The sequence below is a fragment of the Podarcis muralis genome, chromosome 13, assembly GCF_964188315.1.
Source record: "Podarcis muralis chromosome 13, rPodMur119.hap1.1, whole genome shotgun sequence".
Taxonomy (NCBI): domain Eukaryota; kingdom Metazoa; phylum Chordata; class Lepidosauria; order Squamata; family Lacertidae; genus Podarcis; species Podarcis muralis.
The window spans coordinates 19,112,650-19,133,437 of record NC_135667.1 but is presented as its reverse complement, the minus strand read 5'-3'; the positions used below and the strand labels follow the sequence as shown (position 1 = coordinate 19,133,437).

The 20,788-nt window shown below is 50.4% G+C and overlaps 1 protein-coding gene across 4 annotated transcripts in view; it reads right to left on the bottom strand.

Moving 5' to 3' along the window:
- Nucleotides 1–1,803: 1,803 nt before the first annotated feature.
- The window catches only part of PPP1R12C (protein phosphatase 1 regulatory subunit 12C), a 38,820-nt gene continuing 19,835 nt past the window's right edge, over nt 1,804–20,788 (bottom strand). The window contains exons 7-23 of one of the 4 annotated variants that reach the window (XM_077917076.1): nt 20,204–20,292; nt 18,775–18,917; nt 18,579–18,673; nt 14,542–14,733; nt 12,698–12,793; nt 12,042–12,136; nt 10,590–10,697; nt 9,158–9,248; nt 8,809–8,946; nt 8,244–8,334; nt 7,912–8,027; nt 7,652–7,710; nt 6,848–6,953; nt 6,459–6,563; nt 5,564–5,614; nt 4,161–4,211; nt 1,804–4,021 (exon numbers count right to left, since the gene is read on the bottom strand). In XM_077917076.1, the coding sequence (XP_077773202.1) occupies nt 3,935–4,021; nt 4,161–4,211; nt 5,564–5,614; nt 6,459–6,563; nt 6,848–6,953; nt 7,652–7,710; nt 7,912–8,027; nt 8,244–8,334; nt 8,809–8,946; nt 9,158–9,248; nt 10,590–10,697; nt 12,042–12,136; nt 12,698–12,793; nt 14,542–14,733; nt 18,579–18,673; nt 18,775–18,917; nt 20,204–20,292 (1,713 nt within the window). In that variant the 3' untranslated portion in view covers nt 1,804–3,934. The remainder of the gene's footprint in view (nt 4,022–4,160; nt 4,212–5,563; nt 5,615–6,458; nt 6,564–6,847; nt 6,954–7,651; nt 7,711–7,911; nt 8,028–8,243; nt 8,335–8,808; nt 8,947–9,157; nt 9,249–10,589; nt 10,698–12,041; nt 12,137–12,697; nt 12,794–14,541; nt 14,734–18,578; nt 18,674–18,774; nt 18,918–20,203; nt 20,293–20,788) is intronic. The other 3 variants (XM_077917078.1, XM_077917077.1, XM_077917079.1) reach the window with 3 other exon arrangements.

Genomic DNA, 20,788 nt, shown 5'->3' with positions numbered 1-20,788 from the left:
TATTTATCTACTTGCACTTTGACGTGCTTTCGAACTGCTAGGTTAGCAGGAACAGGAACTGAGAAACGGGAGCTCATCCCGTCGTGGGGATTCGAACTGCCGACCTTCTGACTGGCAAGCCCCAGGCTCTGTGGTTTAACCCACAGCGCCACCTGCGCCCCAAAAGGCCATTAACTTGGTCTTAAACAAACTTCCAAAGAACACGGCATCCATGAAAGAGAAGAACGAAAGGACAGTTGAAGTACTGAGGAAGATATCACAAAGAAATTGTTAAGAAGAAATGAAGTGATATGAAAATATGGCAAATGAAGTTTCAAAACATAAAGATGTGTATGTCACAATATATATTTATATGCTGCATATGAAGCCCCTAGAACTGTAAGAAATGCAAAGAAATCACTGTTAATTGGTTCTTGAATTGCCCCCCTTAAAAATCAAATTGCCCTACTGTGGGGGCGTGTGCCTCACGTTGGGAACCGTGGCTTTAGTCCTTTGCATCTGAGAAGCCAAAACTATGAGGTGGTGCCAAAGAGGAACGGCTCGGACCAGAGGAAGGAGGCCACATTTCCTGCCTAGAGGGATGGCCCAGATCCGATGGATCACCCTTACTCGAAGGGTGACACCTTGCCACAGCATCCTTACCATTCCTGAAGGTTAGGTTTGGCCTGGGGAGGAAGGGTGGGGCAGAGACCAGCTCTAAATTTAGCCCAAGGAGGCTTAAGAACAGCCTGAATCACCCAGACGTAAGAACCTAATCTGAAGAGCTACCTTTTGTTTGTCCTGGGGGTGCGGGAGCAAGAGTTACGCAATCTTGTGGCAAAGGTCTTGGCACAGTGAGAAGTGTCGTTTTGGTCTGAGTTTGGCAGAGAGCAATGATCAAAAGCAAGGAGGCCGGATGAGGCAAGAGACTTGAGCCACATCTATGCAAGAAGCCTGTAATTGGAAATAACTGTGATTTAGAGGGACAAGGCCAACTGCAAAGGAGGAAACAGGTGTAGCTGAGCAAGCGGGAGCAGACAGGCCCAGCCAACGCAAACTGACTCAGGTCATAGCCAGGACACCTGGGTTTTCCAAATTCGGCAGGCCGTTTCAGGCAGGGTTTTCCAAACGGCACCCGCATGAGCATGAAGTGTTGATTAAGGTACTGGTGCTAGTAACTGCAATAAGGTTCTGTATTTATGCCTTCTGATGTGGAGCCCCTTGTATAGTCATGCATTTATCAATAAAAAAAACCAGAGGGATCAGACCTAAGGTTTATCTAGCCTGCCATCCCGTTTTGCACAGCAGCCAATCAGATAACTCTGGAAAGGCAGGGCACAAGAAACAGCCCTCCGCTACTAGTCAGATAGGCAGAGTACAAATAATAAATTATTATTATTATTACTACTACTGTTGCTCCACAGCAATTGGGATCCAGCAACATACTGTCTTTTGAATAGAGCTGGCTCTATTTAGCCAACACAGTGAAGAGTCATTGACACATCTATCTGGGTTTGTTGAACCCACAATCCCTGTAAAGTTAACAATCCATTAAAAACAGATTAAACAAGCCCTTTTCTACCAGGTGGTTATGTGTGGATAGTGACTGCTTGAAGGGTTAGGGCTTAAGGAAGAATTAGAACCAAATCCAACACGCACTATCCATAAAACAGCCTTCCAGAAATCCTGGACTACAATTCCCATTGTGCTGGTTGGGGCTGATGGAATTGTAATCCCAACATTTGAAAGGCAGCAGGTTGAGGAAGGCTGCACTATACCAACCAAAACCACGCACATTAACATGTTAAAAGAAACAAATACACCTAAGGAGCAATCTTTTTTATTTTTAATTATATTCAACACGGTAATTTCAATTCCCTGTTCTTTAAAACATATGCAGCTGAGCTGCTGAATAAACAAGTACAATATAGAGACTTCTTTGGAAAAAAAATACTCATGCGATATTGCACATTTAAGTTTTTCTGCATTTTTTTCTTCTTGTTTTTTTTCTCTTGGCGATGCAACCATATAGAAAATACTTCTGTTATGTACAGATATGTTTGGGGAGGGGGAGTTCACAGATCAGGGCAGGTGGAGAGAGAGAAAAAATAAAAATAAAAAGGGGTGGGCAAAGAAAAGAGAAAGGGGTGACATGGTAGAAAAGGGACATATTTATTTTGGCGGAGGAAATCTTGGCTCATGATAGCGCAGGAAAAAAAACAACACACACACACAGACAGGATTTTCAGGGTAGTACTTTGGACCCGTTTCTCTTGGAATTACTTCTAGCCCTCAGTTTCACTTGGAAGTACTTCTAGCCCTCAGTTTTAACATTGAAAATATTTGATTGTGTGCGTGCAGGAAGAGGGATGGAGGAGAGCCATGAAAATGGACACCCCCCACCCCAATGCATCCTCTAGGAAAGCGGCGGTAGAATCCAACAAACCGTAATACGAGAGGTCAAGGAGGCACAGGTCCTGGAAGAGGAGGAGGAGGAGTGGAGGACCTGGCAAATGGGACAACGACAAATGTGGACTTGTATGGCCAATGCTGTCCATTGCGCAGCCCAGGGTTACAGACGTCCAGGAGATCCTCACAGCAGGACTGGGCGTTGGCAGAAGGCTGTGGGGAGGGGGGCACTGTCCAGACAGCGGGAAGGGGAATGAGACCGTTTCCCTGGGATTCGGCCTCAGGTTCAGGCAAGGGAACACTAGAAGCATCCTTCAGAGCCAGGCTGGACGCTAGAGGACGCTGGAGTTTCCGAGAAGGGGCCAAGCCACCCTCGCACCTGAAAAATCGAGATGCTGAGGGAAGTGAAGAACAGGAGCAGAGATCCAGACCCTCCCCATGTAGCCCCACCCCTGCAGCTGTCTCCCCCAACCCCAAGCTATGGCACTTAATAGCCTCATCTTCACAGGCAATACTATCTTGGCTCCTAAATTAATGCCACCCCAGAACTCTCCTGTCCGTCTGGCTCTAGAGAGCCTCGTGGCAGCCAACCCCAAAAGACCATTAAAAAAAACCCCCAACCGTTACCCACAATTCCCCGCTGATTAAACAGTGCTAAGGCGCTTCTCTTTCTCGCTCTCGTACATGCACATACACACACCCACACACCCAGGGCTACCACATCCCATTTTTAAACTCGTCTGCTCAAGTTCTCCGACTTCCAGGCCAGCTGCCAGCCTCGGCTCTAAAACCTGGCTGCCACCTTCAACTCTGCTGCCCTCTTGAGAGAACTAACCCAATTGTCAAATGCACTGGTTTGTTTCGGCAGGATGTGAGTGGGTGCTTGGACAGAGTCCTGCCACCCTTTCCCTTACGCAGCCTTGCGATAGCGGTCCTCCTGAGCTATGGGGCCAAAGCTACGAGCAACACTGATGACCCAGGATATCCTGCCGGTTAACAGGGGACCCCCGTTAACTCGACTTTGCCCACAGCCTCAAAAAACTTCCCAACCTGTAAAGCAAACGCTCATTCACCTGCTGTCAGGAGAACGACATCAGGGCCCCCTCGCTCCTCTTGAGCCCCCAGAAAGACTGGCTCCCGTCATCCCCTCTCCCTTTGTTCGTTAAAGGAAAAGCAACAAGCAAATAGCATCACTTTTAAAAGGAAGCCACAAAATAAATACTGTCTCTGGAGAAGAGGAGGGAGGGTGGGGTGGGGTGGGAGAGGGGATGGGGAAGACATTGGGCTGGAGACATCACATCTGGTGAGAAAAACTTGGCCCCTCTGTGTAAAACAATGGATGATGGGCGTCTGATTGGCTGAGGCTCAGAATCCCCCACATTTGGAGTGTTTTGAGTGGTGAAGAGGGAGTTGGCCACCCCTATCCTTGCGTTATGTCTCCTGTTCCGATTGAGGATCTGGTACACAAGGAGGTGGGGTGCGGAATAAGGCCCCTGCATCCCCCCCCCCCGGGGGGGGAGGCGTCGGGGGGCGGTGGCAGCAGCGGTCACTTGGAGAGTTTGCTGATCACGCGGATTAGAGCGGCGTTTTCGTCTTTGAGACGCTGGTTGTCTGCCTTCAAATCCGAAAGAGCCTGCAAGAGAGAAGACGAGTAAGACAAACCACCTGCACCACCTGGTAAAATCCTCTACCCCCATCCTCCCCAGCCGCAGCTTCTCTCCGTCAAACTCCAGGATGAGACCTGAAGGCTGATCCAACCAGGTGGGAATTACCTTCAATTCTTCCTCTAGCTCTGCTGCTTTCCTCTCCAAAGCTCGGCGTTCCTGGAGGGAGAAGAGGCAAAGGTGAGGATAATGGGAAAGGGGCAGGGGAGCTCCAAGAATGTATTTAGGGAAAGCCAGTCCCTTCAGGGCAGAAGTGGGCTGACTTTGGTCTTGTGTGTCCTAAAATGCCACCTATGTGTGTGCGTTATTTTTTATTTTTTAATTTATTAACATATAAAACACATACATATACATTTACACAATACACATACACAACACACTACCTTATTTTCATAACATAAAACCTACCTACATTACTCTATATAATACCAACCTATACTATACATATCAACATACCTACACACCTACCCCACACGGACACCCACCAAGTGACTTGACTTCCAGCCGTTCTTGTTACGCTACTTTATTTTTTCAACTAGCTTAAACGCATTTCATTATTTCTTTAATCTCTTCTTCTATCTTGACTTTACTCTCCTTTCGCTCTAATCATTTTCTGGATTCACTCAATATCTGTTAGAAATTCCACTTTTTCCACATAAATTTTGATGTATTCCTTAAAGATAGCCCACTCCTTATACACTTTTTGTACCATATCTCCTCTTATCCTCCCTGTTAATTTGGCATTATGGAAGTATTCCATCATTTTAGATAACCAGTCTGTTTTAGTTGGGACGCTCCTACTTTTCCAATTTTTGGCAGTCAATAACCTTGCCGTCGTAGTTGCATACATAAATATTGGTCTGACCGCTCTTTTTATTTCCTCTGACATGATACCTAGGAGAAAGGATTCTGGTTTTTCCCCCAAATGAAAATCAAAACATCTTTTTCAGTTTGTTATAGATATTTCCCCAGAATCCCACTCTCTCTTTGCACTCTCACCACATATGTAGAAAGGTTCCTGCCCCCTTGTTGCATCTCCAACAGACATCACTACAGTTTTTATACATTTTTGCCAGTCTGACCGGGGTCCCATCTGTATTGTGTGTGTGTTAGCTTTACGAAGCTCTTTACAGGTTAGCAGTAACTAGCCTACTCTTAAGTGATCCTGAACACACACTCTTGCTTAAGATCATAAGAAGCATCTGGCTGGGTAAGACCAAGGGTCGACACACCAAAGCATGCTTTGTAAGAATCTCAGAAACCCCTGGGGTACACCTGCATCTACCCCCCCACCCCCGCTAAAGAACAAAAGGATAACCCCTCCGGGCCCACAGGGGGCAGCAGAGGGATTCACTCTAGTCTCGTTTCCCTTCCTATCAAAGAGCTGGGCTCGTTCCCAGGCTTCTCCAGCAGGAGGCATCAAACAAATCTTGCAATTCAGTTCGTTTGAAGCAGCAGAATCCTTCATACATCTCAAGGGAAGAAAAAGAGAGTCAAAAATAGGTACTTACAAATCTCTCCAGCTCTAGGAGAGCTGGTCGCTCGGCGAAACGCTCTTGCCTCTGTGGGTGAACAACAAAACAAAACACGCAATGTAAGGTACGCAACACAATGAAGCCCCCAACCTTTGAGGGGGAGAGAGGGTTTGTTTATCTGTTAAATCAGGCACCCCCAAACTTGGCCCTCCAGATTTTTTGGGACTACAATTCCCATCATCCCTGACCACTGGTCCTGTTAGCTAGGGATGATGGGAGTTGTAGTCCCAAAACATCTGGAAGGCCGAGTTTGGGGATGCCTGGCTTAGACCATTGTTTAAGCTTTGTTAAAGCTGCCAAGCGGGAAAGGTGAGCAGACTTATTATAAGGGGAATACTTTTTTTTAAGAGGAGTCTGGGGACACCTGTATTAAATGAAAATTCTACCCCCTTCAAAGACTGTGTTAAAAATGGGGGGGGGGGGGGGCGGCGGCACGGGAGGAAGGAGCACATAAACTGCTTTCAGGAAACCAAAGGATTTAAATTTTACCTCCTGAAAATGTCAGGTATTGCTACATTAATAGTAATGATAATAATAACAACTTCCAAGTACTTGGCAATCATTTTTAATGATTTATATGGCATTTTACACACATTTTACTTACCAAGCAAAACTAAATTATATTAAAATGTCTTTTGAATTCCCAAGTCATGTTACAACTTTTTAGCACCCCTCACTGTTGGGATTTGAAAGCTGGAAAATTCAACACGCCCCTTATCTCAATAACGCTGTATCTCAAAAGGTATGCATGGAAACCAGGTACATATAAAACACACCACATCCATCACAGAGCTGCCTGTTGCTCTTCATGCCCCCACCGTGTCCTGGCTGCCACCCAACCGAGAAGCTTCTGCTCTGCCTTGTTCCTTACCTGGGTCACTCTTTCCAGCTCCAGCTTGATCTGTGTCAGCTGTAGCTGTGCTTCTTGTAGCTGCTCCTTCAGTTTTTCATTCTCGATCACGAGATCTTCATACAGCTTAGGGTCACACACACACACACGGTAAAATAAACCGAATAAGGTACTGAGATCCCTATGAATCCCTTTCCTACCCATATCCCTTCAATCCAGGAACCCCAACTTCCAATCATGTGTTTTGATATAGAACTTTGTGCTCCCTCCTCCCTCCCATTCCTTTTTCCTTGTGTGTCATGACTTTTCAGAAATCTTAGTACTGATTTCTATAAGTTGCTCCAAGACCCGTTTTGGCTAGAGGGTGGGGTATAAATGCCTGAAATGAAAACATAAACAAAACAACTAACTTTCTTGTAATAGTGATCAGGTTCCTCTTTGCAGCCCAAATTGCTGTTCTGTCTCTGGCAGCTGTAGGGAGCTGTCCGGTTTGACAGGACGCTGTTTAGGTGTTCGCTGAAAAAGAAAAGGGGGACCAATATTATGGGAGGTCACCCCTCGGGTGGCTCCTCACACTGTGCAATCCAGGTGGGCCGTATATAATTTTAATAATGGTCTGAAAGTTAAGGCACGAGGATTGGGCACATTAGCAAAACCACGTGTCGAGTTTTGCATATTAAGACTATTGGATCTTGCACTATTTTGGGTTCACCGTTAAAAAACCCCCACCATCCTCTTGAGGCCAGCATTAATGTCTTTCTACAATATGAATTGGGATGCAGGTGGCGCTGTGGGTTAAACCACAGAGCCTAGGACTTGCCGATCAGAAGGTCGGCAGTTCAAATCCTCATGACGGGGTGAGTTCCCGTTGCTTGGTCCCTGCTCCTGCCAACCTAGCAGTTCAAAAGCACGTCAAAGTGCAAGTAGATAAATAGGTACCGCTCCGGCGGGAAGGTAAACGGCGTTTCTGTGCACTGCTCTGGTTCGCCAGAAGCGGCTTAGTTATGCTGGCCACATGACCCGGAAGCTGTACGCTGGCTTCCTTGGCCAATAAAGCGAGATGAGCACCGCAACCCCAGAGTCGGTCACGACTGGACCAAATGGTCCATACTAAGAAGCATCAGCAGGCAGGCAGCAACTCGTGAGTCAACCTACCGCCTAAGCCCCTTCTCCACACCCCAGTTTGACGTGCTGGATCCCAAAGAGGAATCTACCTGCCATGTCCTGATGGATCTTCATTGTTGACTTGCTCGCTGTCTTCATCCTCCTCACCCTAAAGGGGGGGGGGGAGAGAGAAGTTGGGGGGGGGGTTTAAGGTCTCCCCTTAATTGCCTGTGCAGGCAACTTGGGTGCTTGTACAAGGCAGCTGCTACGTTCTCAACGACAGAACGGCACAGAGCCTCGTGCAGATGGTCCTGAGACTCTGCCCTCCTTTCAGCACAACAGCCCCGATTAAGTCCACTGCTGCATTCACCTCCGAGTTCCCTCCCAGTCCGGAGACGAGCCGTCGGCCTTTCCTGCGGTCCCTGATGGCGAGTCTGTTCCGTAGATCCGAATCTGCCTCTGAGCTGGTATCCTCGGCTTCTGAGACTGCAGCGCAGACAGAAAAAGACACGCAGCTGAGCTCAGGTCCTTGCATGCCAATAGACTGAATATGCCACAATATCAGCAACGGAGCTCAGGAGAGATTGTGGAAGGTTTAAGAGAAAGTTGCAGTAGTGCAGAAGTTCCTACAGGCCCAAAGCTAAACATGCCAAATGAGGGAGTTGAAAAACAGAAAGGGAAAGAGGGCGCCAAAGTCGTTACCTTTTCTGGGCTGCGAATTCACCACTAGCGGATTCACAGTATAAACCGAAGAACCTTCTGAACTCGGAAGCCGGAATCTCCTAGAAGAGTCCTGCATGAGGCAGCAGGGTTAGGATCAGGGGAAAAGCAAGAAGGGAGATAGATTACACATAGGCTGCACGCTGGCTCAAGGGAACAGGGCAGCAATTTGCAGAGGGCCAAACGAAAGCAAGGAATGAGTGAAACAGACTGGGTGATGGGTGCCACTGCACCATGAGATGTGCAAAAACACAGCAGGCTCTCACCCGACCCAGGGCAGACGAAGAACCCACACTATGCAGTCTGATGGATACAAATAACCCAGCACCTGTCATGAAGGTTGGAAGCTAGCTTGATTTTACCTGTATTGGAAGATCTGTATCCTGAAAAGGCAGGTTAACAATTCTAATCACCCTAGATCAGAGGAATAGCTTTGGAATTGATACACCTATCGTGGTTCCCTCTGAGCAAGCCAGAAGTTCCTCCATTGGCTTGGCTGCCCCGTCCTCCACCCCACCAGAGCCCCTGTGCCTCCTGCCATCTCTACCGTAGTCTCCTGGGACTGCTGCTCTCCATCTTTGTCATGCTTCTCGTCCTCCTTATTTCGCTGCTCCGGGGCTGCTCTGGAGTCCCCAGCCCGGCCCATGGTCTTCTCAGCCTCCTTCAGATCCGTGAGGGTGACACCCTTGAAGTGAGAAGAGAAGGGAAGGCACATGAAAGCGATGCGCCAAACAGAGAACCACCCCGCCACCTAGAGGCTGATGCTGGCACTACACAGCAAGAGTTCCTTGCTAAGCCTCTGAGCTAGGCCAGACAAGCACATTCCTTTATTCCCGACAGTCCCCTCTTAGTGGTACCTCCATGCTTGAACCACCATGACCTGCACCAACACCTACCTGCGTGGAACGCCTGGACTGCCTCATGAGCCTCGAACGGGCCTTCCTCTGGGACTCCGACTCTTCGTCCCGCACGGGCGTCTGGTACGACCTGGCAGAGGAACGGAGGGTTTGGGCAGCATTTACAAGCCTTTCTCTACGTGCCCCTTCCGTTGCTCCAAGGGGCCTCCCCTTTCTTACTTGCCAACCACATCAGAGACTGTGCACTGGCAGGTTGCTTCAGTAATGGGAAGGAAGCACTATGCAGCCAGGCAGAGGGCCTTCTCGGTAGTGGCACCCACCCTGGGGAACACCCTCTCATCAGATGTTAAGGAGATGGGTAAATTATATAACATTTAGGAAACCTCTGAAGGCAGCCCTTCTTTATAGGGAAGCTGTTTAAGGTTTAATGTTTTGCTATGTTTTTATATATACTGGAAGCCACCCAGAATGGCTGGGGCAACCCAGTCAGATGGGTGGGGTGCAAATGATATTATTATTATTACTATTACTATTATTATTATTACTACTACTACTACAGTCGTACTTTGGATCGCAAACGCCTTGGTACCCGGACATTTTGGCTCCCGAATGCTGCAAACCCGGAAGTGAGTGTTCCGGTTTGTGAACGTTCTTTGGAACTCCAACGTCCGAAATGGGTTCCGCAGCTTCCGATTGGCTGCAGGCGCTTCCTGAAGACAATCAGAAGCTGCGCTTTGGTTTCCGAACGTTTTGGAAGTCGAACGGATTCCGTTTGACTTCCAAGGTACGACTGCAATGCTAGGCATGTCCCTTTGCCTACCCTGGTAGTTTCCTCCCAACTTTCTTGACTGTGGAGTAGGAAAATGCAAGCCTGCCCTCCCTCTGATGCCCTCTTCAGCCTGCCTAACTGGGCACAGAACGCTCTGAGACAGGTCAGGATGCCTCGTAGATAAGCTCACTCCTAGCTTCTAGGAGCCACATGGTGAGAGCAGAGTGCAGGGTGGGGATGAAAGGGGGACAAACTACCCCCGAAGGAGCAGGACGTGTCCCCTACCAGAGATACTACCCCTCCCCTAATACCCCATGCACTGCTAGCATGATTGCAAGAATCAGGGACTGGTATGGTTTCAAATTGGATGGGGGAAGCATGTGTTGAGATTCCTGTACTGTAGGGGGTTGGACTAGATGACCCTCAGCCCCCTTCCAACTCTACAACATCAGAGGCAGCAAAAGCAGCTGGTGAGCAAGCACTGCCCCCCGCCCCCGGGCACCAAGATGTGGCTGCCATTGTAACAGTGATGAAGAGTCAACAGAAAAGGAAAGATTATATAGAAATAAGAGAAGCAGCAGAGAACCGGCAGGTGCCGCATGAACAAGGAAACCCCGCTCCTTGGATACAGAGACGAGCCCGTCTGTCGTGACCCTAATCGCTTTCCGTAGTCTGCCTGCCCCGGGCCCCACCAACCCTCACCTTCGGCGGTCCCGGGGATCCATGCCAGAGCTGATGGCAGTGGAAGAAGGGGGCTGGTGTGGGGCAAGGGCTGTGTCTATCTTCATCTGAAGGCCACCTTCTAAGTTTCTGCGGGGAGGGAGGAAGGAAGGAGAGAAAGGAGAGAGGGAGAAAGAGAGAAAGAGAGAGAGAGACAGCACGTGGAAGAGAGTGTGTTCAGAGGAGGTCCCTGAAAAGGCCTTGCACTTGCACTCCCAACCCCCCCATGGTTACCTAGAACTCCTGCTTTGACCCAGGGGTCTCCCAAACTTGTGAGTTAAGCCCCCACCTTTGTCACAGGCTCTTGCTTGTATGAGCCACAAACCACTTAGAATTGACCGCAGAGGCTTTTCCTCACTGGCTGGTCCTCCTTTGAAATGGCTATATACAGCATGCCTGATGCACAAATTATTTTTAATGTTAGTATTTCATTCGCCACCAGTGCAGCAAGGAAAATCTTTAATTAATCCTGTCTTATGGGTAAAGGAAGACATAGCTGCATTCCCAAAGCAACCCGATTTCTATTTAAAGAGACTCGGTCTCAGAACTCCTCCTTCTATGCTGCCGCCCCCCCCCCCCCCGCCAACCATTTGTGCTCAGTGATAAACTTTAGGAAGAGTGTTCTACGAAATAATGAAATAACTCAAGCACCCTTAAAATCCACTTCAGACCTTTTGTCACTTTGGACACTACTGTCAGCAGCCCCGAATTACAGATGGTGAAAGGGGAATGAAAACAAGATACAGAAAAGGCAAGATAAGAGACGTGCTGAAGACAGACAATAGAGTTCACATCCGCCCAAGGAACGCGGCCCATGCTCTTAACCACCAGTAAGGTGAGTGGAGCTTGCAGGAAGCCCAGGCAGCAGCAATTCCCGGAGGTTCCCCTGCTCCCCCTCCTATCTGTCTTGATTCTACAAGTGAGCCTTGCTTCATACCACACTTATCTCTCAGATGAACCCAGCTACAGGCTCATCCCAGCTAACCTGGCAACGAGGCTTCCATGGTTTAATCTTATGTTTCCCAACCTAGAGCCCATCAGAGGTCGCTGCACTACAACTCCCATCATCCCCTGCTTCTCACCACGCTGGCTGGGGCTGATGGGAGCAGGAAGTCCTATGACGTCCAAAGGCAACCCGGTTCAGGAAGGGATTACACATTGCTCCTGTCTCCAGAGTGCAGAGAGGAATACAAAAAGGAATGTGGCCTGTATTCCTCTTGCACTCCCCCAGAGTCAAGGGCAGAATGCCTTACTACCAACTCAGCTCATTCCTTTCCATCACATTTCTTTCTAACGCCCAGGGTAGAATGTGAGGTTGAAACAGAAGGGAAGATCCATCCCATCGTGCAGAGAGCTTCGCACCGGAGTGTCTCCCTGACAACGGTCTGGAATCCCAAGTGCTACACGTTGGCTCGCCGCCGGTCAGTTACTCACGCTCGCCTGGGATCCCGGTGGGGCTCCGTGTCTGGGAGGGCAAATATCCGCCGAGTCGGGGTCGGAGTTACGCGGGCCAGGCGTGGCTCTTTGCTCTGTAAAAAGGGGGGGAAAGAGGGAATCCCCATGTGCTGTTACTGTTAACACTGTGAATTCGCGTTCTGCCCAGGAGGGGGAGCAGCTCAGAGGCCAGCTGGAGACCTGGGAAGCTTGGACTGTGCTTTGGGCCAGATACCACAAGCTCTGGCTGTCTCAAGCGAGGCTTCGTGACTCTCTTGACGGATACCAGATGCACCGCTCTACCAGAGAGCAGCGCTGAGCCCGATGCCTAACACGGCAGTGACGCTTACAAGTAGCTGTGGCCGAGACAAGAGAAAGGTCAAAGAAACAAGGAAACGAGGGCAGAGGGCAGGGTTAAGAGGAAAACCACACCAAAGGAATGGAAAAGGGCATTCTGGATAAGATTTTTCTTGTCCCCAAGTGACCCTGGTAGGGGGGGTTCCCTGCCCAAGGGAATTCCGTCCCGCACAAACCCATGGCTCTCAAGCTAAGCCCCACACGCCTAACACCCCCCCCCCCCGCAAATGCAACAAGCTGGCTAGCAAGCAAGCAAGCAAGGTAATCAGCCACACCCTCTAATGGGCAGAGGCTCCTACCGCATCACCCGCTGGCTCAGAAGCTGTGCTCCTATTGGCTAACCCTGGGCCAATGGGGTTCCTGTTCCACTTCCGTAAGAGCTCCCGGATGTCTTGCTGCAGGTGTAACAGGCAGTGATGGGTTGGGGTTGGGAGGAGAGGGGAGGAGGGAGAGAGAAAGAAAGAGAGAAAGAGAAGAGGGCAAAGAAGAGGCTACACTCGTGGCAGAACCCCACATGCCTTGAAATCCCCTTTTGAGAAGCCACCCAGCTGGAATGAGGGGCCCTGCATAACTGCAGGCTCTCTTCCCATAAACTGGAGTCTTCAAGGCTGCTAAATCTTGAGATGGAAACTGGGGAGGTCAGGAAAAAAAGCCTCCCCTCGTCTGGCACTCTCTGGCCTCCTTTCAATTTCGCCCCAGTGTTTAAGTTATAATACAGTACGGGAGATACAGGGATCAAGGTGTGTTTGTCTCCCCAGCTGAGAAGCCGTATCTGTTTAATACTCCAGAAATATTTAGGCTGGCTGAAGGAGACAAAAAAAGCATTCTGCACTTGCTCAGAGAAAATAGTCACTCAGCTGACAGGTGCTCAGCCATTATGTGGGTAATCCCACAACCAACATCAGTGTGCCTCTGAGCATGTGCAGAGGCTGTTTCCTTAATCGTCCTGGTCAATAAGGGTGCAGAGTACAGATGGGCCCTCTGAAGCTGCCTGCAAGCTTTAAGAGTTAAACCAGAGCATTAGAAGAATCTATCTTTACCCACATCAAAGTTAATTCAAATGCTATGCCATGATATCCAAAAGAGGCAAGAGGTGAGCCAATGAGGCTTCTTTACAATGAGCCAAGTCATTGGTCCTTCTAGTCCGTATCTTCTCCTCTCATTGGCAGAGACTTTCCAAGGCCTCAAGACAAAGGACTTTCCAAGCTCTGCTTCCCAAGATCCATTTATCCAAGCAGAGATGCTAAGAGAGTGAACTCTCCTCACGCAAACGCATATGCTCTGCCACTGGGTTATGGCTTCTACTTGATTTGCTTGCTTCCTATAAACTTAATACTGCTTCTGTTAGTGGTGGGGAGTGGCAGGGTGTCCTATGAAGAAGGCTCCGACTTCGGATCCCTGGAAGACCCACCTGCCCTCCTCCAGCTGTGGTTTCTCCAAAATGCTTTCAAGAATACCTGTGCAGCCCTAGGGGCTAGCAGCTTACTATTTTTAAACATTAAGAAAATGAACACCAAAAGCTAAATTCCAAGTGAGAGAGAGCAAATGGAATGCACACAAGCCTGCCTGTATCACAAGATGTTGCTAGGGATACGCAATTTACAAATAGAAAACCCCAAAGGCCTGCCTTCTCCTGTATGTACCTGTGTGTGCACTGAGGTTGTAGGCAGCTGCCCTGCTCTGGGTGCCCCCACCCCTGTCCTGATGATGAAATGTCCTCCCCAAACACCTGCCTGTTACATATTCTGCCATTTTTAGGCACCTGGGTAAGTCCTGTCGTGCTTCTGCCAGATGAGATACAATCCGAGACTGCTTGGTGATTTTCAGTTGCTGTCTACTGCCCTGTTTTGTCTGTTGCTGGTTTCCTTCTTATCTTATTTGACACTGTTTGAAATCTAATCTCACCCTTACAAGAAAAACAACCCAAACCATAAACTGCTTAGGAGGCCAAGTGGTGGAAAGAAACAGAATGAATCTTAATTGCACCCAACAGAGCCTTAAAGTGCAACCCTCTCCTCACTGCCCCATCGTAGCAAATGGAAAGATCCTTGCTTCTGCTGCAATCCAACGCTGCCAAGCTGAATTGAAATGCTGCCCCCCCCCCCCAAGTTACTCACTCAGGTATTGTAATGACACAGCTTACCTTTTCCTCCGTATCAAGCCTGGGGCTGGATGCTGACCGCTTGATGCCACTAGCCTCCTTGGCAGCCGCCTCCTCCTCCAGCTTTGCATCCTGCAGCACCCCAAAGCTGCTGGTCTTCCGCAGGCTCTGCTTCCAGATGGCGGGAGCTGCCGTGTCCTCTGGCTCCATGGTGCGGCTGGAGCCTCCAGAGAACTGTTGGGGTGGGAGTGGGAGGGGAGGAGAAAAGAGACAGAGGAAGTGGGGAGAAGAGGAAGGAAGGGGAGTCAGGATGGATGGAGGGAACTTGAGAAACTAGGGACAATGGAGTTAGGAGCGGACAGGGAGGGAATAACCAGGCAGGCCTATGTGGGGATCCTTCGCACAGAACCTGACAGCTCCTTGGACAACAAGCAAGCAAGAATTGCTAAAGAACGGGGCTCTCAATTATCTAGAACAGGGTTTCCCAAACTTAGGTCTCCAATTGTATTTGGACTACAATTCCCATTGGAGCGTAGCTAGCTGCTCCGGTTCCCAGAGTGGTGGGGGCAGGGCGAGCCACCCAGGGGGGCAGTGTGGCGAGCTGTCCACAGAGTCCGCCTGGTGGACGCAAGCCCCACACTGCCATTTCCAGCAGTGCGGGGCCCTGAGCACCCCCCCTTCCTACACCCCCAATTCCCATCATCCCTGACCACTGGTCCTGCTAGCTAGGGATGAAGGGAGTTGTAGCCCCCCAAAAAGCTGAAGACCAGGGTTTGGGAAACTCTGATTTATCTAGGAGAAGGACTAGGGTGGAGATGAAGGATGTTACGAGTCTCAAATCAAGAAAAGAGAGCTCAGCAGGGTGCAGACAAGAGCAGGGAGACCTCCTGATTTCCTTTGGGAAGGAAGCAACACCTATGCAACAGAGGCATGGCCAGAGTTTGGGGGGCTGTGCAGCCAACTAGGGGAGAGCCAGGCCTCCTGGGATTGTCTCTACCGGAAGACAGATTTAAAAGCAAGTGCCCAGCATTGATTTTCCCAAACAAGAGGCACTGCAGGGAAGGTCAAAACCGCCAACTCCCTGGAATCCTCAACTCAAAACGATCTACATGCTGCCAAGATTGCTGGGAGAAAGCCACCCTGCACATGCTCAAGAGACGTTTCGTTATTGCTTTGCATGTTCCAGGCCAAAGTCTTGGCACGGAAGTAGGTTAAAGGACTGGATTTTGGCTCCGCTGGGTGGATGCAGCTCTGTAGCTTCCCCACCGCACTCACAAGAGAGATCTGCCCAGAAGTGGGGAACAGCTTCTGTTAAACAGACAAGCTATGGAGGCCTCTCTCCTCTGCATAATGACATTCTTGGGAGTGCTAACAAGCAACGCTTCACTCAAGGTTGCAACAAGGAAGGGTGTATATGGATATTTAGCATCAAAGTCCGACATGGCAGGGAGGGGTGCGTGCAAGTGTCAGGCCACAGGGCTGCAACACATGCCATGCCAGGGGCCACCCCCACCTCCATGAACTTGGGGGGGGGGCTCTCTCAAAATGAGGCTGCCCTGAGCTCCCCCTATCTCCCCCCACTGGCGGCTCTTGCTGACTGGACATTCCAAAGCAGAGCAGCCAAGGCTTTTAATGAGGAGGACCGTCAAGAGCCACATCATAATGCATCCGCCCTGGGGAATCTTGGACAGCTTTCAGAGCAGAGTTCATGGCAGGTGAGCAGGCCTGGAAAGCTGCCTTGGCAGAACGGAGCATTGAAAGCTGGTCAGGAAGTTGCTGAGCTTTGAGAAGTTTGCATCGGCTTCCCTGCTGAGGAAGGCTTGGACCGCAGCCCTTTCAGTAACACATTCCGCATCGCCTCCCTTCGCAGGAAGCCTTTGGCTTGGTGGCCAGGCTTCCCCGTTCCACTCAGGCAGGCTCAGGCTGAGCTGTGCTGCTATCTGTGTCCAGGTTCCCAGCAGCCTCTGCCCCAACCTAGTATTGCCCCCCCCCCAAGTAGCCCACCGGACTCCTGGTCCTCAAGCACACCATCCCACAGGCCACAAGCAGCTCACTTTCAACCTCTACCTCTTTCTCTCTCTTCCCAAGTGTCAGCAATCTTGTATCTACAGGGGGAACCCCCTTCTCCATCGATAAAAATAAAATCCCACACCTGCACTTGCAGGAAAACACAAAGCACCAGCTGCCCCTACTGCACACATCAGCCTGAACACCCACCTAGCCCAGTTCCACTCAGTGGCCAAAAAGACACTTTTAGGTTTTTCGCTGGCATATTTTTAAAAGTCTATGGTCATCCCAAGCACTCCCGTTTCTAGCAAATGGATCTGGCTTAGGAAATACAAGAGGGACCTGCGAGAAAATGTTGCATGGTTGGAACCCTCCTGTTCCAGGGTTGCAGCCAGCCTGTCAGGCCCCTTTCAAGGATAGCCCAGTTCTTCCCCCCAACTATGCCACCCCATCCCCCCACTGTCAGTCATCATTTCATGCCCACTGTTGGGACAGTTTTAGCACCCGCCCCGCCACAGTTCCCCGCATCCCAATAATTTCTTGAGGTTTCCCTCCAGTCTTCCAATACTTCTCTCTTGTATGCACACGGGTTGGCGGCTCTGAGAAAGTGTTTGCTGTATGTGGCAGTGGCTTGGACTGGAGGTACTGAAGGCCCCTGCAAAAGCCGCCCAACCAGGAGTGGGGTGGGGACAGGTTTGCCACGATAATCTGATTAAAGCAGCTCTCAAAACACACAGCCAGTGGTGACTCACCAGGCAAGAGAATGCTCAGCTTCTTTTAAGGCCTTGGTCTCACAATGCCAGTCTTCTCCAGGCTGGTGCCGTCCAGATGTCAGGTTTCCGACTCCCATGAGCCTCAGCCAACATGGCCAACAGGAATGATGGGAATTGTGGCCCAACATCTGGAAGGTACCAGCTTAAGAGACAATTGTGCCAGACCATTAATGGGGAAAACAACAGCCACAATGGCACATTCTCTCCACACACCCTCCTTGCATCTGCACGGGACACTCACTGCAGCTTTTTGCTCCTTCTGGGGCACCAGAATGATCCCTGTTTTGCGCAAGCTTTGCCGCCACATGGAAGGCCCCAGAGGGCTGGGGATGGGCAGAACAGGGGTGATGAAGGCAAACTGTGGCTGGAGTGGGCAGGCGGAAGGAAGGAAGCAAGAAGCAGGACGAGGTGCAAGCCAGAAGCGGATGGAAGGCGTACGAGGAAATGTGAAAAGGAAAACAAAGGCAGAAAAAGAAAACACAAAAGTCCGACGTATTTCACACAGTGCAGGCAGAAATGGCATGCAGTGGAAAGGATGGCCGACCGGGCATCAGAATGTCCGTGTGTCCAAGGCCCAACCATCTCGGCCAACTTATTTAGGAGGCTTCTTCTTGGAGAGTCACCTGCAGATCAGATCACCAGACTCGCCTGTGCTGGTGTCCCAAACAGGATGACGGTTATTCTGGCCTCATCCCAGGGTAGGTGCAAGAGAGGTGACTGGTTAATCAAGCATGCAAGATGAAGGTGTTGGTGTGTTAAGACCGGAGAAGTTATAAATGGGGACTCAGCAAGTGTTGCGTGCCAGAGGGGAGGGGAGCGTTCATGCAAGGACCCATGAAAAGCCAACTGAGAGGGGAAAGAAAAGAAGCTAGTCCGTAACAGGCAAGTAGCACCCCATACAGGACCGAGGTCTTGTGGCTCTCTGCTCCCCCTGTGTCCAAATCCCGATTCCCAGTTCACAGAAGCCCTAACTCTTCATTCTCCCTCCTCCCAAGAGAACCCCTTAGTGAAGTGACTACTCAAGACGGGTAAGCTGAGGCCTGCAGCCTCAAGTCCAAGACCATGAATGCAAAAGTGACTGGAAACGTCTCTTTAAGAGGCCCTGCTGCTCGTCACCTGTCAAATCTCAAGAGCTGGATTTAGACAGGAGTCCAGCAGCTCCCAGGCCTACACTGCGAAAGGTGACAGGGACAATGGGGAGGGGGGGTGAGGCATGGAGATGTGCCTAACCCTAACCCCCCGCCCCCCGTTTCACATAAGGGAGAAGCTAAGAGTTTGTGCAGGTGAGCAAAACCTCACCTTCTGCCCCAGGGGACTGGGGGACACAGGGCTGACAGGGGTCACGGAGACGCCATTCACTGCACTGTTGTCCGTTGGGGGAGCGGCCTTCACCTCTGCCAAAGGAGAGAAAGCGGTTAGCATCTAATTGGCTGTGCCAGACCCTTCCGAGATCTGGGCCAATGAGGGCCATTGCCTACCACGTAGCTCCGCCTACCATTGGATTGCGGCGTCTCCTCCCCCTCCGATGCAGAGCTGGTCTCCTCCTCGCCGACGGCAATGGTCCCCAGGGTCTTGCGTTCCTTTGACTGGTCCTGGACGGAGATCTTCTCCTTGCTGCTCATGCGGCACACAGAGCTCCTAGGAAGCAGAGAGGAGATGCGGGGAGTTAAGGGTGCTAAAGGAAAGTGGATCGTTTTAAAAGAAGCGAAGTTGCTCAGCCCACCACGGTTAATTACATCAATGGCGCGTTTGCCCAGACAGAGCCAATGGGAGCCATTGGAAGGTTGCAAACTTCAGCCACGCTGACAACTGCTTCGTTCCGACAGCCCTCATTTCCCTATTTATGATCGGGTTCAAGCGGAGATCTCGAGATGAAAGAGGTTACATGGGCTGGGCTGGCATACTCTGGTGAACTGGTTTGGCCAGGCGTGGCCTCATGGCAGCTGCCCTACAGGGGAACACTGGTTTCTTGCATGAACAGCTGCTCTAGAACTCAGACAACTCAGGCACATGACATGCCGTTTCTCCTGAAATTTGGCTTTCATACCATGCAAGGTGCTGCCAACCAGCCTACGCCCAAGGGCTTGCTCCTATGTGCCAATCCTGGAAGTGCTGTACACCTGTATTTCCGTATTAAATCTTTTCTGGCCAAAAAGGCTCTCGCAGCAGCTGACAGACAGATCAGTGGAAATCGAGATGGTTCTGATCCTCAGGCCTACAATGTGACTGAGCAACAAACAAGAGTATCTACAACTCAACGGGCAACGTGGAGGCTGCGCCCCCAAACCTTGCGCTTCACACGCTTCGTAACTTCACACAGGGGAGAGGTGTCTGAGCTGGCGCATGGCCTCCATGTCTGAACATGCGCGAGCTAGCGCATGGCTTGCTTTTAGAAAACAACCACCGAGGTTGCCTTGGTGACGTCTCGTAACGAAATGCCCAGCCAACGCAAGTTTGAGGCAAGCGAGCCGATGCTTCCTGCTAACAGGAGAGGCTTTGCTTCCCTGCTAATGTTTGTGGGATGACAGGAGACACTTGCAATTTGTACAGGCTCGACGTCTGTAACCACAAAACAGTTGGAGAGCCCAACCTGACGTCTGCAGTCTGTAACAGTAAACACTTCTGCAGCAAACCGGGCTGCCAAACTTGCTGCGCGCCAAATAAAGACTTCTCTCTAAACCTGTTTTGCAACGTGCATTTGGCGTGGGGTTCGCATGCGCCTGTTCCCATACCGCTGAGCCATAATAAGCTGCATCCTAGATTAAAGAACTGATAGCCGACAGAGCTGCAAGCCAGGGCCTTTACCAACTCGTGGGAAAGGACGGCTGGGTACAAGGGCGGAAGCTGTGGATTTTAGAACCAGAAATGCGGCATTAAAAGGTTGGGAACCTAAGAGACAAATGCCCCCCACGCCCACACCTCACCTCCGGTGCTTGCTCGTGTACGATGGGGGCTGCTCCAAGCTGGTGTCAATCACTGCCTGCTTCAGGTGAGCTTCCTTCTTGCTGCGTAGCTGAAGGTTAGGGAGAGAGATGGGGGTGAGGGTCAAGCTCTCATTTCCCTTTGGCTATGTGACCTTTGTAACAATGAACAGATTTTGCCAGGGTAGCAGAGGGCAATGGCACCTGCCCTTCTGGGCAGACATACCTGGGGCAAGAGCACTGCCCCCAAGGCTTCTGCTTTCTTCAAGGGATCCGCCAAATGGAGAAGAGGAGTAATGGCTGAGATCTGCACTGAACAGTCTGTGGGAATCACGCTGAAACGCTGCTGCTGAATTTAAGGGGGAGGGCGATGTGTTTGGGAAAATAAAGCGCAGATGTGCCCACAGTTGGCATTTGTATTGAGTGCAGCCGTGAAGGAGCAGAGTTCTTGCACGGCTTAGGAGCTAAGAAAGGTCTGCCACAGGGATGGTCATGGATACAGGAAGAGCCTTGCTGGATCAGAAGAGTGGACGCTGGTGCTCCTTTGGTCTGATCAAGCAGGGCTCTTTTCATGTTCCCGAAGCAACC